Source organism: Macaca fascicularis, chromosome 10, assembly GCF_037993035.2.
Source record: "Macaca fascicularis isolate 582-1 chromosome 10, T2T-MFA8v1.1".
NCBI classification, from domain to species: domain Eukaryota; kingdom Metazoa; phylum Chordata; class Mammalia; order Primates; family Cercopithecidae; genus Macaca; species Macaca fascicularis.
Genome location: NC_088384.1, coordinates 16,354,075 through 16,374,469, shown reverse-complemented (window position 1 = coordinate 16,374,469; position 20,395 = coordinate 16,354,075). Strand labels below are relative to the sequence as shown.

Here is a 20,395-nt window from a genome sequence, read left to right as displayed (position 1 = left end):
ATCATAGTTGCTATGAAATTATGAAACCTGTTTTTCACTTTATTCTACCATTATTTTCTTAAGAAAAAAACCCACAATGGAGATTAAATTTCTAATCTTAGCCATTTTCCTAATATACTCCTTACTCTGTTTCTATTAATTTTAACATTGTAGAGGCTCTCATTTTCTCTTTTGCAAACTGCAAATGTAGTGAATCTGATAACGGCACCTTCATTTATTGGCAAACAAAACTATGTGCATTATGGTGTTGGCCTAAATCAAGAAAATGTTCGTTCATCTTATATAAGGGTTGCATCTGAATCATGTGCTAAATGATATGTTTCAGTACTGTCCTGGCTTAGTCAGTAATGCTATTGATAAGTTACTTAATCTTGATAGGCTTCCAAAGTCCCATCTATAGAACAGTGTTAAAGTCACTTCCCTGTCTCTAGACCTGCAGCCAGCCAGCCTGACATGAATGTTTTAATAATATGAACATTGGATATATGGAGATAAGACCTTTCAAGGTAAAAATTTCAGTGCAAACACAAGGTGTTAAAAGTCATAAATAGTGAAATAATATGATTAATTAAAAGGCTAATGTCTTATGGAAAGGCAGCAAGGAAGAGACCACTGTATCACTGACTGACTGTTAGAGAGAGTGATTTGCATACCTGGTCTCACTCATCCCCCCACAAAGCCTTATGAATATTATCTCCCTTTATAGATGCGAAAATGTACTTTTCCCAGGAAGGTTTATACTGCTAGTAAATGGCAAAGGCAGAATAAGAACAGTGGAACGGGTGACCTCAAACCCTAGGCTCTTTTCTACCCCAAGCTACTTTCAGATTTAAATCGTGCATATAATTCATCAGAAGGCTTTCCATTATCTCAAGTCCCGAGCAAATGTGATTGTAGGAATGCCATCTGAGATCTTTGCATTGTTCAGCTATCTAGCTGGCTTTCACTCTTGTCATACTATTGTCTTTAAATTTTGAAGGCAAAGTATCTTGATTTTTGTCTGTAAGCGCTTAAAGGATTTAATAGATTACATTTATGCAGACTGTCAGTCTTAAGAAATTTGAACATTTTAACCCTCAGTGAGGCATGATATTAATATTACTAAAACTCTTGAAGTAAATTGAAACACTTTTTACTAAATGAGTTTGCTCCTTATTAGCACACTTCTTTTTTAAGACAGTTTTAATCAGTTTTGTACTAACTTAATGTTTGCCATTTACATCCCTATCTACTGTGTTGATAAAATCCATATACTGGCCAGAGGCAGAGGCTCATGTCTGTAATCCCAGCACTTCGGGAGACTAAGTCAGGAGGATCGTTTGTGGCCAGGAGTTTGAGACCAGCCTGGGGAATATAGCAAAACCCCACCTCTACAAAAACTAAAAGATATTAGCCAGGCATGGTGGCATGCATCTGTAGTCCCACCTCCTCGAGAGGCTGAAGTGGGAGAACACTTGAGCCCAGGAGATCGGGGCTACAGTGAGCTACAATTGCACTGCTGTACTCCAGCCTGGGTGACAGAGAGTATGTCTTTAAAAATAAATCCATATAGTCCCATTTCTGTTTGGATAGCTATATAGTAAACATTCTGCATGGAGTTGTTTTTGTTTGTTTTTTTGAGACGGAGTCTCGCTCTGTGGCCCAGGCTGGAGTGCAGTGGCATGATCTCAGCTCACTGCAAGCTCCGCCTCCCCGGTTCAGGCCATTCTCCTGCCTCTGCCTCTGGAGTAACTGGGACTACAGACGCCCGCCACCACGCCTGGCTGATTTTTTCTATTTTTTAGTAGAGACGGGGTTTCACCGTGTTAGCCAGGATAGTCTCAATCTCCTGACCTCGTGATCTGCCCGCCTCGGCCTCCCAGAGTACTGGGATTACAGGCGTGAGCCACCGCGCCTTGCTTAATTTAGGTTTTCTATCATCCAAAATTTGTGCAGTCAATTTACTAGTCTTTCAGATTTAAAAACCACAAACATTACAATAAATACTAAAGCACCCACAGTAGCCAGACTACTAAGGCCATGGTTATTGTATTTTTGGAGTACATGTCAGAAGAAAAGGTCATAACCCATAGATAGGTTATCTAGTGTGTGGGGTCAGCAGACACACCACACACAGCCAGGAAGGCTGAAGAGATTAGTCTCAACGCTGGGAAAGGCCTTTGAGATTCTTAGCTTGGGGTCCACGGTTGTACTTCAGGGACGCCAGAAACTCCCTGAGGTTATAAGCAAAATTCTATCGCTGCTTTTTTTCTTCAGAAAGCCTCATGGCTTTTGTCAAATTCTCCAAGGAGACTGTGACCTAAATAAAATATTTTTTTAAAATGCTTACGAGTCCTTGATCTAATTCCAGTATCTAGAGAAAATGGGAGCTGTGTTTGGCTCACACAGTAAATTTATGGCAGAGATGGGTATCAAAGCCCCACTCGTGACTACATCTACGCTTTCTGCCATCCTGGGCGCTAGAGGGAATTGCGCTGCAATTCATTCAATTATTTCTCAGTCTCAGTAGATGACAAACCCCTTGCCCTTACCTCTGATTGAAGGTAAGATAATTTGGGCTGCAAGCAGGGTGCATCTTGGAGCGGGGAGACCTTGACATCAAACAGGAAGAGTCCTATCGGGGCAAGGAGACAGCAGCCCAGAGAGGCTGTCACCCAGAGTAGGTGTGCAGTCACAGTGAGGTCCCAAGGACTAAGGTCTGTGACACTAAGAGTCTCGGCTTCTGTGTAATCTCACCCAAGTCACTTCCCTGGTCTACGACCCAGTTTCCCAAATGTGTAAAGGGTCCTTTAGACCCCGCCCTAAAAGGTCAGGGGCGTGGCTTAAAGAGGACCGCGCTTCCCGGGCCCCGCCCCCAGGCTCTACGTCGTGCGTGACGCCCGCCGCCGCCTAGGAAGCGACGATGAGGTCATCGCCCTCCGCCTCGGGGGCGGGACCCTGGCGCGTCAGGGCGGGGCCTGTGGTCCAGCTCCGCTCTGCCACCGCTCCGCCCACGCCTCCTCGCCGGCCTTCGGGTGCGTCACGTGACGGGTTGGCGGCGCTGGCGGTTGCTGTCAGCTGATTCCCGGGGTTGGTGGCAGCGGCAGTAGCAGCAATGGACTTTCTCCTGGGGAACCCGTTCAGCTCTCCAGTGGGACAGCGCATCGGTGAGTCCCTGGAGCCCCCCACAGCTCCGCCCCGGTGCTCCGCACCCAGCTTCGGTCCCCTGGGAAGCCTCCGGGTGCCTAGTCACTGAGGCAGGGAGGGCAATGAGGCTGGCGTGTAGCTCTCCGACTTGGCCCCGCCCAGCTTTCCTCCCACTCTTGATTGACAAGAACTTGGGCCATTAGGAAGCCTTGGCTTGTGATAGATGTATACGACAGCCAGTAGATAAGGAGAGAGGGCGGGTCCGGATGCCCACCTCGCAGCCAATGTGTGTCTGCTGGGGTCCCGAATCGAGGGAGAAAGTTTTCGGGGTTAAAGGGACTGCGTGGTTGGCAGTGGCTGGGCCGCTGTGCTGGGTCCCGCCGGCTGGGCTTTGGCCAGCTCCTTTCTGGCTCTCCGGGCTCTCCGGACATGGACACCTGAGAAGGGCTAGAAGTCCATTCTCCCAGGACCGCGAAGCCTGGGGCTTGGCGTCTTGGGGGCGACTGGCCAGAGGGGACCCAGCGCCAGACAGCCCGCGGCCAGGCCTCACAGACCCGGATCTCAGGACGTGTCCGCCTGGGCTCTTATCTCGACCCAGCCTCAAATGGACCCGCACAGACTCTGAGAACCTGAGCAGAAAGTGGTCGGAGAAACCCTCCGGGTCAGCCCACCTCGGTGCTCCGTAGGTGGGGCAGCCCGGCGCTCGAGCCAAGCCGAGCCCAGGGCACCTGGCGCCTGAGTGCTGGTCCGTGGTTCTTTGCACCCTGGTGACAGGATACTTATAGTTCTATGACGCAGCCTCCCTGGGCGGAGGTTTCCTCACCTGTAATTGGCGGGTAATAATGGTCCTTACCTCCGTGGGCTTGTTGTGAAAATTAAATTCCTTAATAAATGTGAAATACTTAGAACAATGCCTGGTACGTGGCCAGTGCCATATAAAAAAACAGTTGTGATATTTATTAGCATTGGGCTGGGCGCAGTGGCTCCCGACTGTAATCCCAGCACTTTGGGAAGCCAAGGCGGGCAGATCGCTTGAGCCCAGGAGTTCGAGACCAGCCTGGGCAACATGGCGAGACCCCCGTCTCTACCAAAAAAAAAAAAAAAATACAGAAATTAGCCGGGCGTGGTGGTGTGTGCCTGTGCTCCCAGCCACTCGGTAGGCAGAGCTGGGAGGATTGGTTGCACCTGGGAGGTCAGGGCTGCGTGAGCCCTGATGGCGCCACTGTACTCCAGCCTGGACGACGCAGGGAGATCCTATCTCTTGAAATACATACATACACACACCCACATTATATATAAATATACACATACATACATGTACATATACATACACATACATACATGTATATATTTACACACCCACATTGTTCCTGAGATACCACCAAGTGAAGGTTAGGAATCCCTGGAAATCACTGGGCAGTAGGTCTCATAAGTGCTCGTTCTTGGACACCAACACCGTGAGAACCGACATGCCTTGACCCAAACAGCCACACTTCTCCAGAGGATGGTCTGGGTGTTCCCCATTCTTGCATGAAGAAACCATCGCATTTCCGTGAAATCACTCTTTATCTTTTTTGATGATGACTTTTGGTCTTAAGTCCATACTGGGAAAACTTTAAGACGAGACATTCTTTCCATTCTTACTGTCTTGCCAAACCTCACGAAAGCTTGTCGACCCGGCTCTGTGTTGTAATCGCCACCGTGGCTGTTGGTGGCTCTTCCGAGGGTTTTGTAATCAGTGCTCTCCAAGGGGGGAGGTGGCAGTCCAGGATTTACACACCAGGAAGCTCCTGAACCAGGGAGAGGAACTGCCCTCTCAAAGGACCCCCGACCTCCCCTAGACACACCCACCCCACAGTGAGTCATGGTTTTTTGGAGCTGAGAAAAGAAAGCAGCTCTCCTCTCATCTTTATTTCTCTGACTACAGAAACCACTGCTTTTATCACATGCCAAGTTTAAGACTTACTACTTAAAAATAAACAAGTAAATAAAAGACCCGGCTTCAAAGTCAGCCGCATACTCTTAAGGCTTTCTGGAAAGCTCACCTGGGTTCTGGATTTCAGCTAGTCAAAGCAAGCTTCTCTTCTTACCCTGAAGGGTTGCCTTTCTTGGGCAAGAAATACTCCCGTGCAAAGAGAATGCTATTAAATCATCATACCTTAGAGCACAAATAGAATTTTACAGCTAAAAGAGCTTTGCCTTTGGAATTTTCTAACCCAGTGGTTCTCAGCAGCATTCCTAGGAAGGCGTGTTAAAGCAAATGATATCTGGGCCCCAACTCCAGTTTCTGACCCTCTAGGTCTGCAGTGGGACTCTAGCATGTGAAAATCTTTTTTTTTTTTTTTTTTCTTTTTTTTTGAGACGGAGTTTCGCTGTCATTGCCCAGGCTGGAGTGCAATGGTACAGTCTTGGTTCACTGCAACCTCCGCCTCCCGGGTTCAAGCGATTCTCCTGCCTCAGCTTCCCAAGTAGCTGGGATTACAGGCATGCGCCATCACACCCAGCTAATTTTGTATTTTTAATAGAGACGGGGTTTCTCCATGTTGGCCAGGCTGGTCTCAAACTCCTGACCTCAGGTGATCCACCCACCTTAGCCTCCCAAAGTGCTGGAATTACAGGCATAAGCCACCGCGTCCAGCCTAGAATGTGAATTTCTGGCAAGTTCCCAGGTAATGCTAATGCTGTTCCAGCCCATCGCCTTCGTTTCACACTGGCAGAGACTGAGATCCAGAGAGGGGAAAGTGGAGGCTGTGACTCACCCAAGACCACCGTGAACTGACAGCGAAACTGAGCCATTGAAATTTAAACCAAAGCTGAAGAGGCTCCAAAAGTAGAATTAAGAGTTTGAGTTAATCCCCTCAGTATCCCATGTTCTTTTAGATAAAGAGGCGGAGGAAGTACTGCTCACTGGCTGTGATTACTGATGACATAGTATAGCTGCTTATACTTCTGTAAACCAGGCCCCTCCTTGCTGCAGGAGTACCGTCCCTTCTCAAGCCTGCCGACTCCCATGCCCTTGTTGAAAGGAGAGCTGTAGAGCCATATGGAATTGACATCCCTCAGCTGGCGGGTTCTAATGCTGCTAATCAGGAATGAGTATCAGGCACTTAAATCACAAAGTTCTTATTCACCTCCCCTCCCAACACACACACACACCCCTTTGTGCTTGCTGGTCCCTCTGCCTGGGTTGCTTCCTCCTGTGCCCCCACTGAGGAGCTCCAGATCACCATTCAAAGTACAGGATATCATCACCTCCTCCCTGAGGCCTGCCCCAAGCCCAACATTGCTCTTTTACTCTCCCGTTATCCCAGGTCCTCGGACCCCCTTACCGTATGACTTTGGGCTCTGACTCTCAGCTTCCTCCTTGGTAAAGTGTTGCAAACAGCATCTGCCTCACAGGGTGGTTGCTAGAATGAAACAAGATAGTCCTCTGAGAGTGCCTGGCACAGTGTGAGTGTGTGGAAACGTTAGCTCTTCCCGTCATCATCACCACCATCATCATTTTTATTATTTCTTTCTTTTTTTTTTTTTTTTTTTTTTTGAGACAGAGTCTTAAAAAAGGCTGGAGTGCAGTGGCACAGCTTCAGCTCACTGCAACCCCTGTGCCCCGGGTTCAAGCAATTCTCCTGCCTTAGCCTCCCGAGTAGCTGGGATTAGAGGCGCATGCCACCACGCCCAGCTAATTTTTGTATTTTTAGTAGAGACGGGGTTTCACCATGTTAGCCAAGCTGGTCTTGAACTCCTGACCTCAAGTGATCCGCCCGCCTCAGCCTTCCAAAGTGCTGGGATTACAGGTGTGAGCCACCGCGCCTGGCCTATTTTTATTATCTCTACCCTCATCATACTAATATGCCACCATCCCACTCTCTTAGTGGTTGTGCATGTGTGTCTCCACAGCTAGGCTGAACTTCTTGAGAGCAGGAGCTGTGCCTTATTTCTCCAGACCCTCAGCACCTAGCACGGTGCCTGGCACATAGCAGGAAGGAAGAAGGGAGAAAAGGAAAGTAACATTTTGTGAGCAAACACCATAATAACTCTGCCAGGTATTCTGCTAGCGTCCTGGGTATTAATCTCATGGTGACCCTGTGCAGTTTTGCTATTTTTTTCCCATTTCACCAAAAGTCAGTGTAAGGGAAAGCATCACTTTCCAGGGTTCCACAGCTACTCAAGGTCAGAATCCAGACCCAGGCCTTCTTTTGTATTTTTAATAGAGATGGGGTTTCTCCATGTTGGCCAGGCTGGTCTCAAACTCCTGACCTCAGGTGATCCACCTACCTCGGCCTCCCAAAGTGCTGGGATTACAGGCATGAGCCACTGCGTCCGGCCTAGAATGTGAATTTCTGGCGAGTTCCCAGGTAATGCTAATGCTGTTCCAGCCCATCCCCTTCATTTTACACTGGCAGAGACTGAGGTCCAGAGAGGACCTCACCACACTGCCTCGAGCTGCCCAGTGCCTCTTTTGAATTGATGTCCATCCAGCCTTCCAGGATCCACAACTCTTGTTCTACCCCTTGTCCCAGATAAGGACATGCACGTGGGCCCCACACTTGCAGGTCCCTCTCCCTTACCGATGAGTAGGGGAGCTTCCCAAGGGCAGCACCCGTAGCTGAGAGGATTCCAGATCCTTTGTACCAGCTGGTGTTACCACAGCCCTCTTCTTTCAAGGATTTCAAACCCTTTCCAGGTGTTCTCTGCAGACAGATCTTACTGGCTCTGTTTTATAGACAGATGTCAAGAATCCCAGTTTCCATTTCTGGCTATCAGCCTACCCCCTAAGCACTTGGAGTCCAAATCCTAGCTGATTGCCGAGAGCAAGTTGCAAACAACAGAGATGGTAAATGTGAGCAGTCCCTGGGGATGAGCCTCAGTGATTGGGGTGGTGGGAGCTGGATGTGAGGGGAGAAGAGCCCAGAGCCTGAAGACTGAGCCCTGGAGGGGAAAAGTGAAAAAGTCAAAGAGAGCTGTCTTTGATTCCACAAAAGCCAAGCCAGGGGAGCCACAGGAAGGAATCACAGAAGTGAGAGACCAGTTCAGGCCCTTGGGGGGCCAGTTGGGGAATGATGAGCTGGAAAGTGGACACTTAAGCAATGTCGAGGAGACACCAGGCTGGGAGGCGGGACACCTGGTTCCAGCTCTGGTTCTGCTCCTCTGTCATGATCCCTCTCCATTGCCTGTCTCCCCTATTGGCAACACAGAAGTGCTGTCATTCTCCCTCTGCTTCCCAGAGGATTGGTAATGAACAACAGAGGGCATATATAGGGACAGGGAAGGGTTGATGCCAGAGGGAAGAAAGAAACAGATGGCGGGCTGGGTGCGGTGGCTCACGCCTGTAATCCCAGCACTTTGGGAGGCCGAGATGGGCAGGTCATGAGGTCAAGAGATCGAGACCATCCTGGCCAACATGGTAAAACCCCGTCTCTACTAAAAATACAAAAGTTAACTGGATGTGGTGGCATGCGCCTGTAGTCCCAGCAACTTGGGAGGCTGAGGCAGGAAAATTGCTTGAACCCAGGAGGTGAAGGTTGCAGTGAGCCAAGATCATGTCAGTGCACGCTAGCCTGGTGACACAGCGGGACTCAATCTCAAAAACAAAACAAAACAAAAAACAAAACTGATGGCTGCTGGGGAGGACTGATAGAACTGATTGTGCAAGGCCCCAAGGGCAGAGTGTGTGGTTACAGGAATAAGCGATTCGGTTTCAGTATAAATAGCTATCCCTAGAGCCTTGCAAAGATGGAACTGGCTGCCTTGTTCGGTAGTGAGCTCCCCACCACTGGAGCTGTGAAGGCAGAAGCCGGGGTGAGGAGGGCGAACTAGAAAGAGGATTCCTGTGTCAGTTAGCAGAGTGGACTAGGCCAGGGTCAGTGAGCTTTTTCTATAAAGGGCCATTAAGTAAATACTTGTGGCTTCGTGAACCAGATGGTCTCTGCTGCAACTACCCAGCTCTGCCATTATAGCACAAAAGCAGCCATAGGCCATAGGTAAATGAATGAGAGTGACTGTGCTCCAGTACAACTATTTATGGGCAATGGAATTTGAATTTCACGTAATTTTCACATATCATGAAATAGTATTATTATTCAGCTTTTTTTTTTCCAACTATATAAAAATATAAAGACCACCTGTAGCTCAAGGACCATACAGGTGGGTCTGAACTTGGCATGTGGGTTCATAGTTTGCTGACTTCTGAATCAGAGCAGCTGGCCAGAGGCAGAATGATGAAGCACACTGTTCCTCAAAGTGGGGTACCAGAGCACCCACACTGGGGATGCTTGAGGTTGCTTATCCCCACAGTGTGCCTGCGGGAGCCCTAATACCTTGAAGCTTCTGGTTGCTGATCCGTAAGTACAGGACCCACATTAGAGCCCGAAGTTTCTGTCTTGAGTATGACAGAGCTTTGTCTAGAAAAGACTTTGTATCAGGTGTACATGTATTAGTAGAGCCCAGGGTGAGCTTGAGTCAGACTGAATGATCTGATTTGTGGTTCAGTCCTCACCAGCTTTGTTACCTGGAGCAAGTTACTTAACCTCTCTGTTCTTCAATTTCCTCATCTGTGCAATGAGACTAGTAATAGCACCTATCAAATAGGGCTGTTGTGTTGTGTTGTAAAGAGCTTCCTGCCAGACAGGAAATGTCTGCAATTATTAGCTGATGTGATTTTTCACTGATGTTATCATTCCTGGGACACAGTCTAAGTTAGTAGCCAAGCTAAGTGCCAGCCCAGGATTCTGGCTCCAGTGCAGCCTTTGTGATGGTCTTTGTGTCCCTGGCAAATGAGCAGTCACTGGCTGGGTGGCCGCCACATTCACAGACAGGTCAGGTTTCAGGCTGTGGGGAGGAGCGGATTCTTACTTGGAAATTAGGGCCTTTGCCTGCCCCTGTGGATAGAACTGGCGAATAGGTTTTATTCTTAACCTTAGTGAGCTCAAAGAAATAAGAGTAAGGTCCCAGACTTCCACTCTTTTGGTTTTAGAAAAAAGAAACCCGGCCGGGCGTGGTGGCTCAAGCCTATAATCCCAGCACTTTGGGAGGCCGAGACGGGTGGATCACGAGGTCAGGAGATCGAGACCATCCTGGATAACACAGTGAAACCCCGTCTCTACTAAGAAATACAAGGCCGGGCGCGGTGGCTCAAGCCTGTAATCCCAGCACTTTGGGAGGCCGAGACGGGCGGATCACGAGGTCAGGAGTTCGAGACCATCCTGGCTAACACGGTGAAACCCCGTCTCTACTAAAAAATACAAAAAACTAGCCGGGCGAGGTGGTGGGCGCCTGTAGTCCCGGCTACTCGGGAGGCTGAGGCAGGAGAATGGCGTAAAAACCCGGGAGGCGGAGCTTGCAGTGAGCTGAGATCCGGCCACTGCACTCCACCCTGGGCGACATAGCGAGACTCCGTCTCAAAAAAAAAAAAAGAAATACAAAAAACTAGCCGGGCGAGGTGGCGGGCGCCTGTAGTCCCAGCTACTCGGGAGGCTGAGGCCGGAGAATGGCGGGAACCCGGGAGGCGGAGCTTGCAGTGAGCTGAGATCCGGCCACTGCACTCCAGCCTGGGCTACAGAGCGAGACTCCGTCTCAAAAAAAAAAGAAAAGAAAAAAAGAAAAAAGAAACCCAAACCCTCAGTGTCTCCTGATTAGCTTGAGGCCATCACCCCGTGAGAAGCAGGAGGATTCAGGACAGGTGTAACTCTTTACTCCCTTACTAAGGAGATCTTGATCTAGGCCGGTGCCCTCCAAACTTCTGTCTTTCATGTAGCTCCTTTATGATTTGTGTCTACCCCCACGCCATCTTCATTATTATTTTCTTTTTTTTTTTTTTTTTGAGACGGAGTCTCACGCTGTTGCCCAGGCTGGAGTGCAGTGGCGCGATCTCGGCTCACTGCAAGCTCCGCCTCCCGGGTTCCCGCCATTCTCCTGCCTCAGCCTCCTGAGTAGCTGGGACTACAGGCGCCCGCCACCGCCCGGCTAATTTTTTGTATTTTTAGTAGAGACGGGGTTTCACTGTGGTCTCGATCTCCTGACCTTGTGATCCGCCCGCCTCGGCCTCCCAAAGTGCTGGGATTACAGGCTTGAGCCACCGCGCCCGGCCTTCATTATTATTTTCATAGGGTTTTCTTTTCATTAGCTTATCTGTTAAAATTTGACCTCATCCTATGTAATTATATCCGTGAAATCATGGCTTTGATGTTCTTGTTTTTTTCCTATCCTGCATTAAAGTAAATATGTCCCTCTAAAAATGTCTTTAAGTTGCCCGTGAGCCCACCTGGCGTGATCCCAGGTAGCTCATTTTGATCGCTGGGACGTAAGCAGCCTGAAATGGGGTCACAGCTTAGTCTCCGCATCAGAAGAGCTGGGTTCAGGTGCCAGCTCCACCCCTTCCTGGCTGTGTCCCCCAGGTCTCCACCTCAAGGGACATGGGCAACTTAGAAGCTGATCGAGCACTGCAAAGTGCAGTGGAGAAGCACGGTGCAAGACCTGAGGAGGGGAACTAGGCCTCGCTCCTGCTGGGGAAGATAGAGAAGGGAAGGACGGAGCCAGGGGAGGAGGGAGCAGGAGAGAAGAACCAGCCAGACCGCAGGGGCTGAGACAGACAGAGAATTTAGGGACAGACAGAGGGGTCTACTGTTTGAACTTGTTTGTGTTGGTGCAGTATAAACCCTGTAGTGGTTAACTTTATGTGTCAACTTGGCTAGGCCAGGGGAGACAGATATTTGGTCAAACATTATTTTAGATATTTCTGTGAACGTATGTCTTAGATGAGATTAACACTGAAATCGCTAGACTCACGTAAAGCATATTGCCCTCCATAATGTGGGTGGGCTTCGTCCAATCAGTTGAAGGCCTGAATAGAAAAAGACAGACCTCCCCAGAACAAGAGGAAATTTGGCCAGCAGCTCCCCTCGCCCTTGCACTCAGACAGCGTCTGTTCCCTGGATCTCCAGCCTGTCAGCTCACCCTACAGATTTTCAACTTGCTAAGCCTTCACAACTGCATAAGCCAATTCCTTAAGTGCTCGCTTGCTCTCTCTTTCTCGCGTGTGTGTGAGTGTGTGTATGTGTGTGTGTCTGTCTCTCTCTTTTTCTTTCTGTTACTTCCTTTTCTCTTATTTATTTATTTGAGACGGAGTTTCACTCTATTCCCAGGCTAGAGTGCAATGGGGCAGTCTTGGCTCACTGCAACCTCCACCTCCCAGGTTCAAGCAATTCTCCTGCCTCAGCCTCCCAAGTAGCTGGAAGTACAGGCACATGCCACCACACCTGACTAATTGTTATATGTTTTGTAGAGACGGGGTTTCACCGTGTTGGCCAGGCTGGTCTTGAACTCCTGACCTCGTGATCCGCCCGCTTTGGCCTCCCAAAGCGCTGGGATTACAGGCATGAGCCACCACGCCCAGCCTAGTTCCTTTTTCTGGAGAACCTTGACTAATACAAACCCCACTCCACCCCTAACCATCCAGATTGTCAGCAACACCTTTTACGCTCCCAAGTGGGGAGTGAAAACAGTTGCCATCTATACCTCAGCCAGCCACTTCAAGCCTCTGCCTTCACAGCCTCTCTTCTTCTTACCTGGGGAGTTTTAGAAAACCTTTCTTTATCTCACTGACATTTCCTTTTATTAGGTACTATAGTTAGTTACATCAACTTTAAGATTGTAGGCTGCCGAAGCAATACCCTCTGTAAGGTATTTTAGGTTTCTCCTGTGGTTTGTGGTTAAAAAAAAATAACAGGGGAGAGGCAGCCAGGGTTTTGAGGAAGGGCGGCTCAGCAAATTAGGAGGTGGATGGAACTTTCCATGCTGGGTCTGGAAAGAGTTACTCCATTGGAAAATAGTTTTCAAGACAAGTTTCTGGCTGAAAAAAAAATGGCTTCTGCATATTTGCGATTTAAAAATCTCTTATGGGAGTGCTTGAAATTCTCAGTCATGTTGTGGTTGATATGTTTGTAGAGGATAGCATTTATTTTGGTGCTTGAAATGTATACTCTCCTCCTCACACATCCCTGGAAGGTGAGTGCTTTGGTCATCTTTATTCTGTAGAGGAGGAACTGAGGCACAGAGAGGCCGAGGAGTCACCCAGGGTCACACAGCTTGTAGGTGCTTGAGTCTGGGCAGGATTTGTCTGTGTCTGCATCCCATCCTCCCAACTCTTCCATCTCACTGATTCTCCCTTGGAACTGAAAGAGGCCAGACATGGTGGCTCACGCCTGTAATCCCAGCACTTTGGGAGGCCAAGGCAAATAGATCGCCTGAGGTCAGGAGTTCGAGACCAGCCTGGCCAACATGGTGAAACCCCATCTTTACTAAAAATATAAAAATTAGCTGGAGATGATGGTGAGTGTCTGTAATCCCAGCTACTCTGGAGGCTGAGGCAGGAGAATCGCTTGAACTGGTGAGGCAGAGGTTGCAGTGAGCCGAGATCGCACCACAGCACTCCAGCCTGGGCGACAGAGACTGCGTCTCAAAAAAACAAACAAACAAAAAAAGAACTAAAAGAGACGTGCTGGGTTTCCCTTTGAGTGAAAACATCTGTGTCCATCTAGAATGAATGCGTTCAGTAATGACTCCTTCTGCATTTTTGCCTAACCTTCTTGACCACATTGGTTTCATCCTCGTGCTTGCATTCTCATGGTAGGAAGCACAGGTGAAGGAACCAACTGTCTGTGTCTCTGTTACCAAGAAAGCAAAACTTTCCCCAGGAGCCACGCAAGAGACATCCGCTTCCATCTCAGTGGCCGTAAGTCCCACGGCCACTTCTGGCTGCAAGAGTGTCTAGAAAAGCTAAATGCTGCGGGTCCAGGGGGATCATCTTTCACAACTAGTGGAGTCAGCTCCGTATGGTGGGGTTAATGAAAATTTCACATAGTCACTGGATGCAGCAATAGAAATACAGTATCTAACAAGGACAGGATAAGTGTGGCGTGTGGGTTCCCACGCTGCATTTCCAGATGGACAGCACAGCTGGCCTATATCCAGAGGGGTCGATCAGAATAGTGAAGGCTCTGGAGATCATTACCAGAGTAGAGTGGTCACAGGTCCTGAGGATGTTAGGTTGGAGGACAGATTAAGGAGGGACGCGGTACTTTTTAAAACTATTCAGAGGGGCGCGGTGGCTCACGCCTGTAATCCCAGCACTTTGGGAGGCTGAGGTGGGCGGATCACGAGGTCAGGAGATCGAGACCATCCTGGCCAACATGGTGAAACCCCGTCTCTACTAAAAAATACAAAAAAATAAAAAAATTAGCCAGGTGTGGTAGCAGGTGCCTGTAGTCCCAGCTGCTCAGGAGGCTGAGGCAGGAGAATGGCGTGAACCCGGGAGGCAGAGCTTGCAGTGAGCCAAGATCAAGCCACTGCACTCCAGCCTGGGCGATAGAGCAAGACTCTGTCTCAAAAAAAAAAGTATTCAAAGGGGCACGGCGGCTCACGCCTGTAATCCCAGCACTTTGAGAGGACAAGGCGGGCGGATCAAGAGATCGAGACCATCCTGGCCAATGTGGTGAAACCCCGTCTTTACTAAAAATACAAAAATTAGCCGGGCGTGGTAGTGCATACCTGTAGTCCCAGCTACTTGGGAGGCTGAGGCAGGAGGATCACTTGAACCCGGGAGGCAGAGGTTGCAGTGAGCCAAGATGGCGCCACTGCACACCAACCTGGGCAACAGAGTGAGACACCGTCAAAAAAAAAAAAAAAAAAGTATTCAAAGGACTGCAAGTTGGAAGAAAGATTAGGATTTCCACACAATAGTTTCTAAAGGATCCATGAGTGCCAAAGTGTGGAGGTATTTTATTTCATTTACATTGTTATAAAGGTTTATTGTGCTGGTGAATATGGCCTCATCCTTCATTCTGTCATTCAGCAAACAGGCACTGCAGGTTTATCATGGGCCAGGTCCCTCTGGGGTAGACAATTGGACCATTCGTGAGCTATAACCTCCACCCTTAAAGGGCTCACAGACTCCTGGGAAAGAGAGATGTAGAAACAAAGAAATCACCCAACAGAGTTACTGTAATCACTCCACGAAGCAGTGCTTAGAGTTGTGGTCTGTGGAAAATGCTCTTGGCCGCTGGCTGGAAGGAATAGGCCCTGAGGGGGTGTCAGGGCGGACTCCACCAGGAGACCTGACCTTTGGTCTGGGCTTAGGAGCATGAGTTGAGGTGGTGAGGAGTACGTTTCTTCCTGGAAGGAGGGCAGCATGTTCAGAAGCACAGAAGCCTGAGGAGGGTGATGGGGCGGGTGCAGGTGGTCAGCTGAGCTGGAGATGAGAAGGAGTGGGAGGAAGGGCTGGGCCAGGTCTCAGCACCGGCTCCCGAGGGCTTCCGTGGAGCCCAGTGCCTTCAGGTCTGTGCCCTAGTTGTCCATCGCGGAGCAGTCCCATGGGAAGGCCAGGGCAGCTGGGCCTCACTCCTTAAAGAGGAAAATTAATCATGAATCCTCTGAGCTGCAGGTAACAGGAAACCCACCCAGCAGAGTCTGAAACCACCACCGCAACGCACTTCGTTTACCTAGCGAGAAGCCTGAAGGTCTGCAGTTTCAGGGTGGGTTTGACAGCTCCACGATGTCTCGAAACACGCAGGCTCTTTCTTGTTCTGTCCTTAGCCTGGTGGCTCATCAGTGAAATACAGTGAATATTGTTCTGGGAAGGCGGGGTAGGCAGGGGCGGTCAGCCTCAAACTGAGCACCTGGGCAGTCTGAAGCCTCAGTCTGTCATTCCAGGAGTATGTAATGCCCCGCTCTGCTCTGTCCCACCAGAAGGTGAGCCCCCAGTGTCTGCCCCAGACAGGCAGAGGCAGTCTTCACGCGGACAGAGCAGAGTGGAGAGCGCACGAGTTTGGAGCACGCAGGCCTGGCTTTGCATCGAGCAAGTCACAAACCTCCGCACATTGGCTGCCCCCACGACAGTCGGGGATGTGGGGAGGTGACACGAAAGGTGGGCACCCAAGCATCCCGCACAGGCTGACACTTGTTCACTGAATGATGCTGTTTGTCATTGTTCTCCATGATGATATTGTCATGGTGCAGGGTGAGGAGTGACATGGTCTGCCCAGAAGGAGGCACCACTGAGGAGCCAACCCTGGGTGGGGATTAGAAGATGAGGGGTGTTCGGCTGGGCGCGGAGGCTCACGCCTGTAATCCCAGCACTTTGGGAGGCCGAGGCAGGTGGATCACGAGGTCAGGAGATCAAGACCAGCCTGGCCAAGGTGGTGAAACCTCATCTTTACTAAAAATACAAAAAACTTAGGCAGGCACTTGTAATCCCAGCTACTTGGGGGCCGAGGCAGAGAATTGCTTGAACCCAGGAGGCAGAGGTTGCAGTGAGCCGAGATCATGTACTGCACTCCAGCTTGGGCGACAGACTGAGACATCGTCTCAAAAAAAAAAAAAGATGAGGGGAGTTCAGGAGTTCAGCTGACTCATGCCTCCTCTTCAGCAGCATGCCTGGCACTGTCTCAGCACCTGGTCTTTCCTGCCATGGAACCTTGACCTTTTGGAATTGTCAGTCGTGGCCTCCCACTGGACTGTAAACCATCGCTGAGGCAGGACCTTGCTGAATTTGCTCACTGACATCTCCCTGTAGCCTGGAAGACAAGTGTGGAGAATGCCTGAGAAGCACATAGCGTAGTGGTTACGAATATGGACTTGAGAACCATACTTCTCTGGCTTTGAATCTGCTCTGCATCTCACAGACTGTGTGACTGCAGGCAAATTGCTGACTTCTCCATGCCCCTCAGTTCATCCTCTGTCTTAAAGGTTGTGGTGACGGGTACTGTGCTGAGGGTGTGACGTGCTTATTAAGTCCCATGCCTGGTGCGTGCTAAGTGCCAGATGAGCATGTGAATGGGATGAGCCTGACTGAATGAGGAGTGGCATTGCAGACAGGAGCTCAGAGGCGTGAGAAGACAAGCCACATAGAGGGAGGGGATACAGCTGACTGTGGCTGACACCAGTCCCTGGAGAGTTCAGGCTTTCGATCTTCAGGCAGTGGGGGTGATGGACAATGTTTAAACAAAGGAAGTCGTGCTTGGAGTTATGTTTGAGTAAAGTGTGGAGGTGACAGTCCAGGCCTGGGGAGGTGGCAGCCTGAGCCAGAGCTGTCTCAGTGATCATGAGACTGTTGGAATGTGCAGGGTGGGAGCAAGAGGGCTCCAGGCTGCTTCCCAGAAGGCTGGCGTGGAAAGGGGTGATACTGGCCAGACACAGTGGGCGGTGGCTCACACCTGTAATCCCAGCACTTTGGGAGGCCAAGGCGGGCGGATCCCTTGAGGTCAGGAGTTCGAGACTAGCATGGCCAGCATGGTGAAACCCCATCTCTACAAAAAATACAAAACTGGGCCGGGCGCGGTGGCTCAAGCCTGTAATCCCAGCACTTTGGGAGGCCGAGACGGGCGGATCACGAGGTCAGGAGATCGAGACCATCCTGGCGAACACCGTGAAACCCCGTCTCTACTGAAAAATACAAAAAACTAGCCGGGCGAGGTGGCGGGCGCCTGTAGTCCCAGCTACTCGGGAGGCTGAGGCAGGAGAATGGCGTGAACCCGGGAGGCGGAGCTTGCAGTGAGCTGAGATCCGGCCACTGCACTCCAGCCCGGGCGACAGAGCGAGACTCCGTCTCAAAAAAAAAAAAAAAAAAAAAAAAATACAAAACTTAGCCAGGTGTGTTGGCAGGTACCTGTAATCCAGCTACTCGGGAGGCTGAGGCAGGAGAATCGCTTAAACCCAGAAGGCAGAGGTTGCAGTGAGCCAAGATCGTGCCACTGTACTCCAACCTGGGTAACAGAACAAGACTGTCTCCCAAAAAAAGAAAGAGCCAGGCGTGGTGGCTCATGCCTGTAATCCCAGCACTTTGGGAGGCTGAGGCGGGCAGACCCTTGAGGTCAGGAGTTCGAGACCAGCATGGCCAGCATGGTGAAACCCCATCTCTACTAAAAATACAAAACTTAGCCAGCTGTGTTGGCAGGTACCTGTAATGCAGCTACTCAGGAGGCTGAGGCAGGAGAATCGCTTAAACCCAGGAGGCAGAGGTTGCACTGAGCCAAGATCATGCTGCTGTTCTCCAACCTGGGTGACAGAACAAGACTGTCTCCCAAAAAGAAGAAAGAAAGAAAGGGGTGATACCATGTCATGGCCCCCATCTCTGATGCTGCCCGTGGTGTGGCGTGTCTTTGGTCCGTTGGGCGATTTCTTTGTTTCCACATCTCTCTCTCTCCCCCAGGAGTCTGTGAGCTCATTCTTTCTCTTGGCCCAAATCATAGTCATTGTAGCTCGGTTACTCATTGCTAGCCTTTCCTGATGTCATACTGACATTGTCTGGCTGCAAGGTCACAACATCCTGTGAAGCAGGCAGTCTTACCCTGATTTTATGGGTGCAAAAACAGACTCAAGGGCTGGATCTTTGCCCATGGTCTCTGAGTTAGGTCAGGCCAGACTCATCCCACTCCATCCTCATCTCCATGAGGGACAAGTGGGTCTTGCCATCGTGCCAGGCAGGTTATCTGGAGCCCTCCAGGGAGGTGGTATCTGCACCAGGCCCAACAGGGAGAGGACAGACTGCCGTACAGATGCACAGGTGCCCAGTGATCCGAAGCCACAGACTTGCCAGCCATAGACAACCGCAAAGCCGCCTGATGAAAGGTGGAGGATTGCAGGGCCCGGCTCTGACAGGAGCTGGAAGACAAGAGCACGGCTGCTACCCAGAGGCCCTTGAAGTTTATTGCCAACAGCTCCGAGGTCAGGGAATCAGTTGTCATTCTCTTGGTAACTGGTAACCACTGTCAGTATTTTTATTCCCCCTTCTTAAAATAGCAAGCTGAATTACTTCTGTGGTTAAGAGCAAAAACAAAGCAAATATTGCCAGGTTCCTGTGGGTTTAAAATTCTGCCCTGATGGAATATGCCTACCCTGTGGGCATCTGAAGGAAATCCATGATTCTCCCCGGTTCTGTAGTCCATACCTGGACCTGGAGGAACCTGGAGGAACCTGGAAGGGGTTGGCAAGTGATGGTCTGGGCAGATGTGTCCCACAGCCTCCCAACAGCTGTCTTGTACTGCGCACAGATTGGCCTTGTCCCAATTTTGTCTCCTCCTCCTCTTTCTCTCCCCTTTCTCTTTTAGGCCACATGTCCCCTCCCACCCCGCAGAAAACCTCCATCTTCTGATTGGCTCTGCCCACTGCTGCCTGCTACCACTCAGGGCTAAGGAGCTTGCCCACACTGCTTGGGTCACATCAGACTCGCACCAGGGCAGGGCGAAGGGGAGGCGGTCTTTCTGCACCCACCTTATTCCCGGGTATGGGATTTCTCTTATTTATCAATGTCCCCGCTTCCCTTTAAAAGCCACTTGCTTGCCTTTCCAAAACACCCACAGCCTCTCCTGAAACACTGATGTTCTCTCCTCCAGGAGATGAGAGGTGCCCATCGTTTTCAGGGGGTGCTAGGGACAGAAGGGGATCTGATGGAGGGGACCACGGAGGGGCCTGCCAGTGGAGCTCAGGGAGGAGAGGGCCGACGGCCTGCGTGGTCGGGAAGGACACTTCTGGGAAAGCAGAGCTCCCCGCCCCCGCCGAGAGATGCGGATGGCACAGACGCCTCAGGCACCTGCGCCACAGCCTCAGCAGCCGCCCCGCCCTTACCTCTGTGTACCCTTTGCAAGTTGGTGACCTCTCTGTGCTTCAGTTTCCTCATGAGATGAGGGCAATAATGCACACCTTACAGCGTGTGAAAATTGAATCTCATTCTTCATGTGAACAGCTAATGCTGCTTGACATTCTACGGCATATAACTTGGAAAGTTAAAATATCGTGGAAGGGCATGCAGGCCAGGCCGAAGACTAGGGAGACGCGGAAGGATTTGGGCAGGAAGGACACTGTCATTTTCAGGTTTCAGAAAGTTCCCTCTGGGCAGCGTGGAGAATGGGTGGGAGGAGGGAGGCAGGAGGAAGGAATAAGCTGAGGCGGTGGTCTAGCAGGTGGATGGTGACCGGGCTGGGGCAGGGACCGTGGCAGAGGGGTGGTGAGAAGGGGATGGTGTGATGGACAGAGATTTGGGAGCTGACTTGGCAGGACTTCGTGGCCTTTAGATGTGGGCGGGGAGGGAGATGACACTAACCCTCTGGCCCGTGTGACTGGGGCTCGCTGAGATGTGGCCTGTGGCAGAGGAGCAGGTTCTGTAGGTTAACGCTGACGTGACTAACCCCTGCCCCCAAACCCTCCAAAGCAGGACATGGCCCTCTGCTCAGAGGGACACTTGTTCAGCCCGCTCTGTTCTTCCCATGTGGTTCTTTAA

The 20,395-nt window shown here is 50.4% G+C and overlaps 1 protein-coding gene across 12 annotated transcripts in view; it reads left to right on the top strand.

The window, feature by feature from the left end:
- The first annotated feature begins 3,059 nt into the window (after positions 1-3,059).
- TOM1 (target of myb1 membrane trafficking protein) overlaps positions 3,060-20,395 on the top strand; it is a 48,675-nt gene continuing 31,339 nt past the window's right edge. For 9 of the 12 annotated variants that reach the window (XR_012418799.1, XM_074003890.1, XM_074003889.1 and 6 more), the window contains exon 1: positions 3,060-3,146. Coding sequence is in view for 2 of the 12 variants with exons in the window: in XM_005567470.4 (XP_005567527.2) it covers positions 3,095-3,146 (52 nt within the window). In the remaining 10 variants the exon portion in view is untranslated. Of the gene's footprint in view, positions 3,147-19,226; positions 19,401-20,395 lie in introns of all 12 variants that reach the window. The other 3 variants (XM_074003888.1, XM_074003887.1, XM_065522212.2) reach the window with 1 other exon arrangement.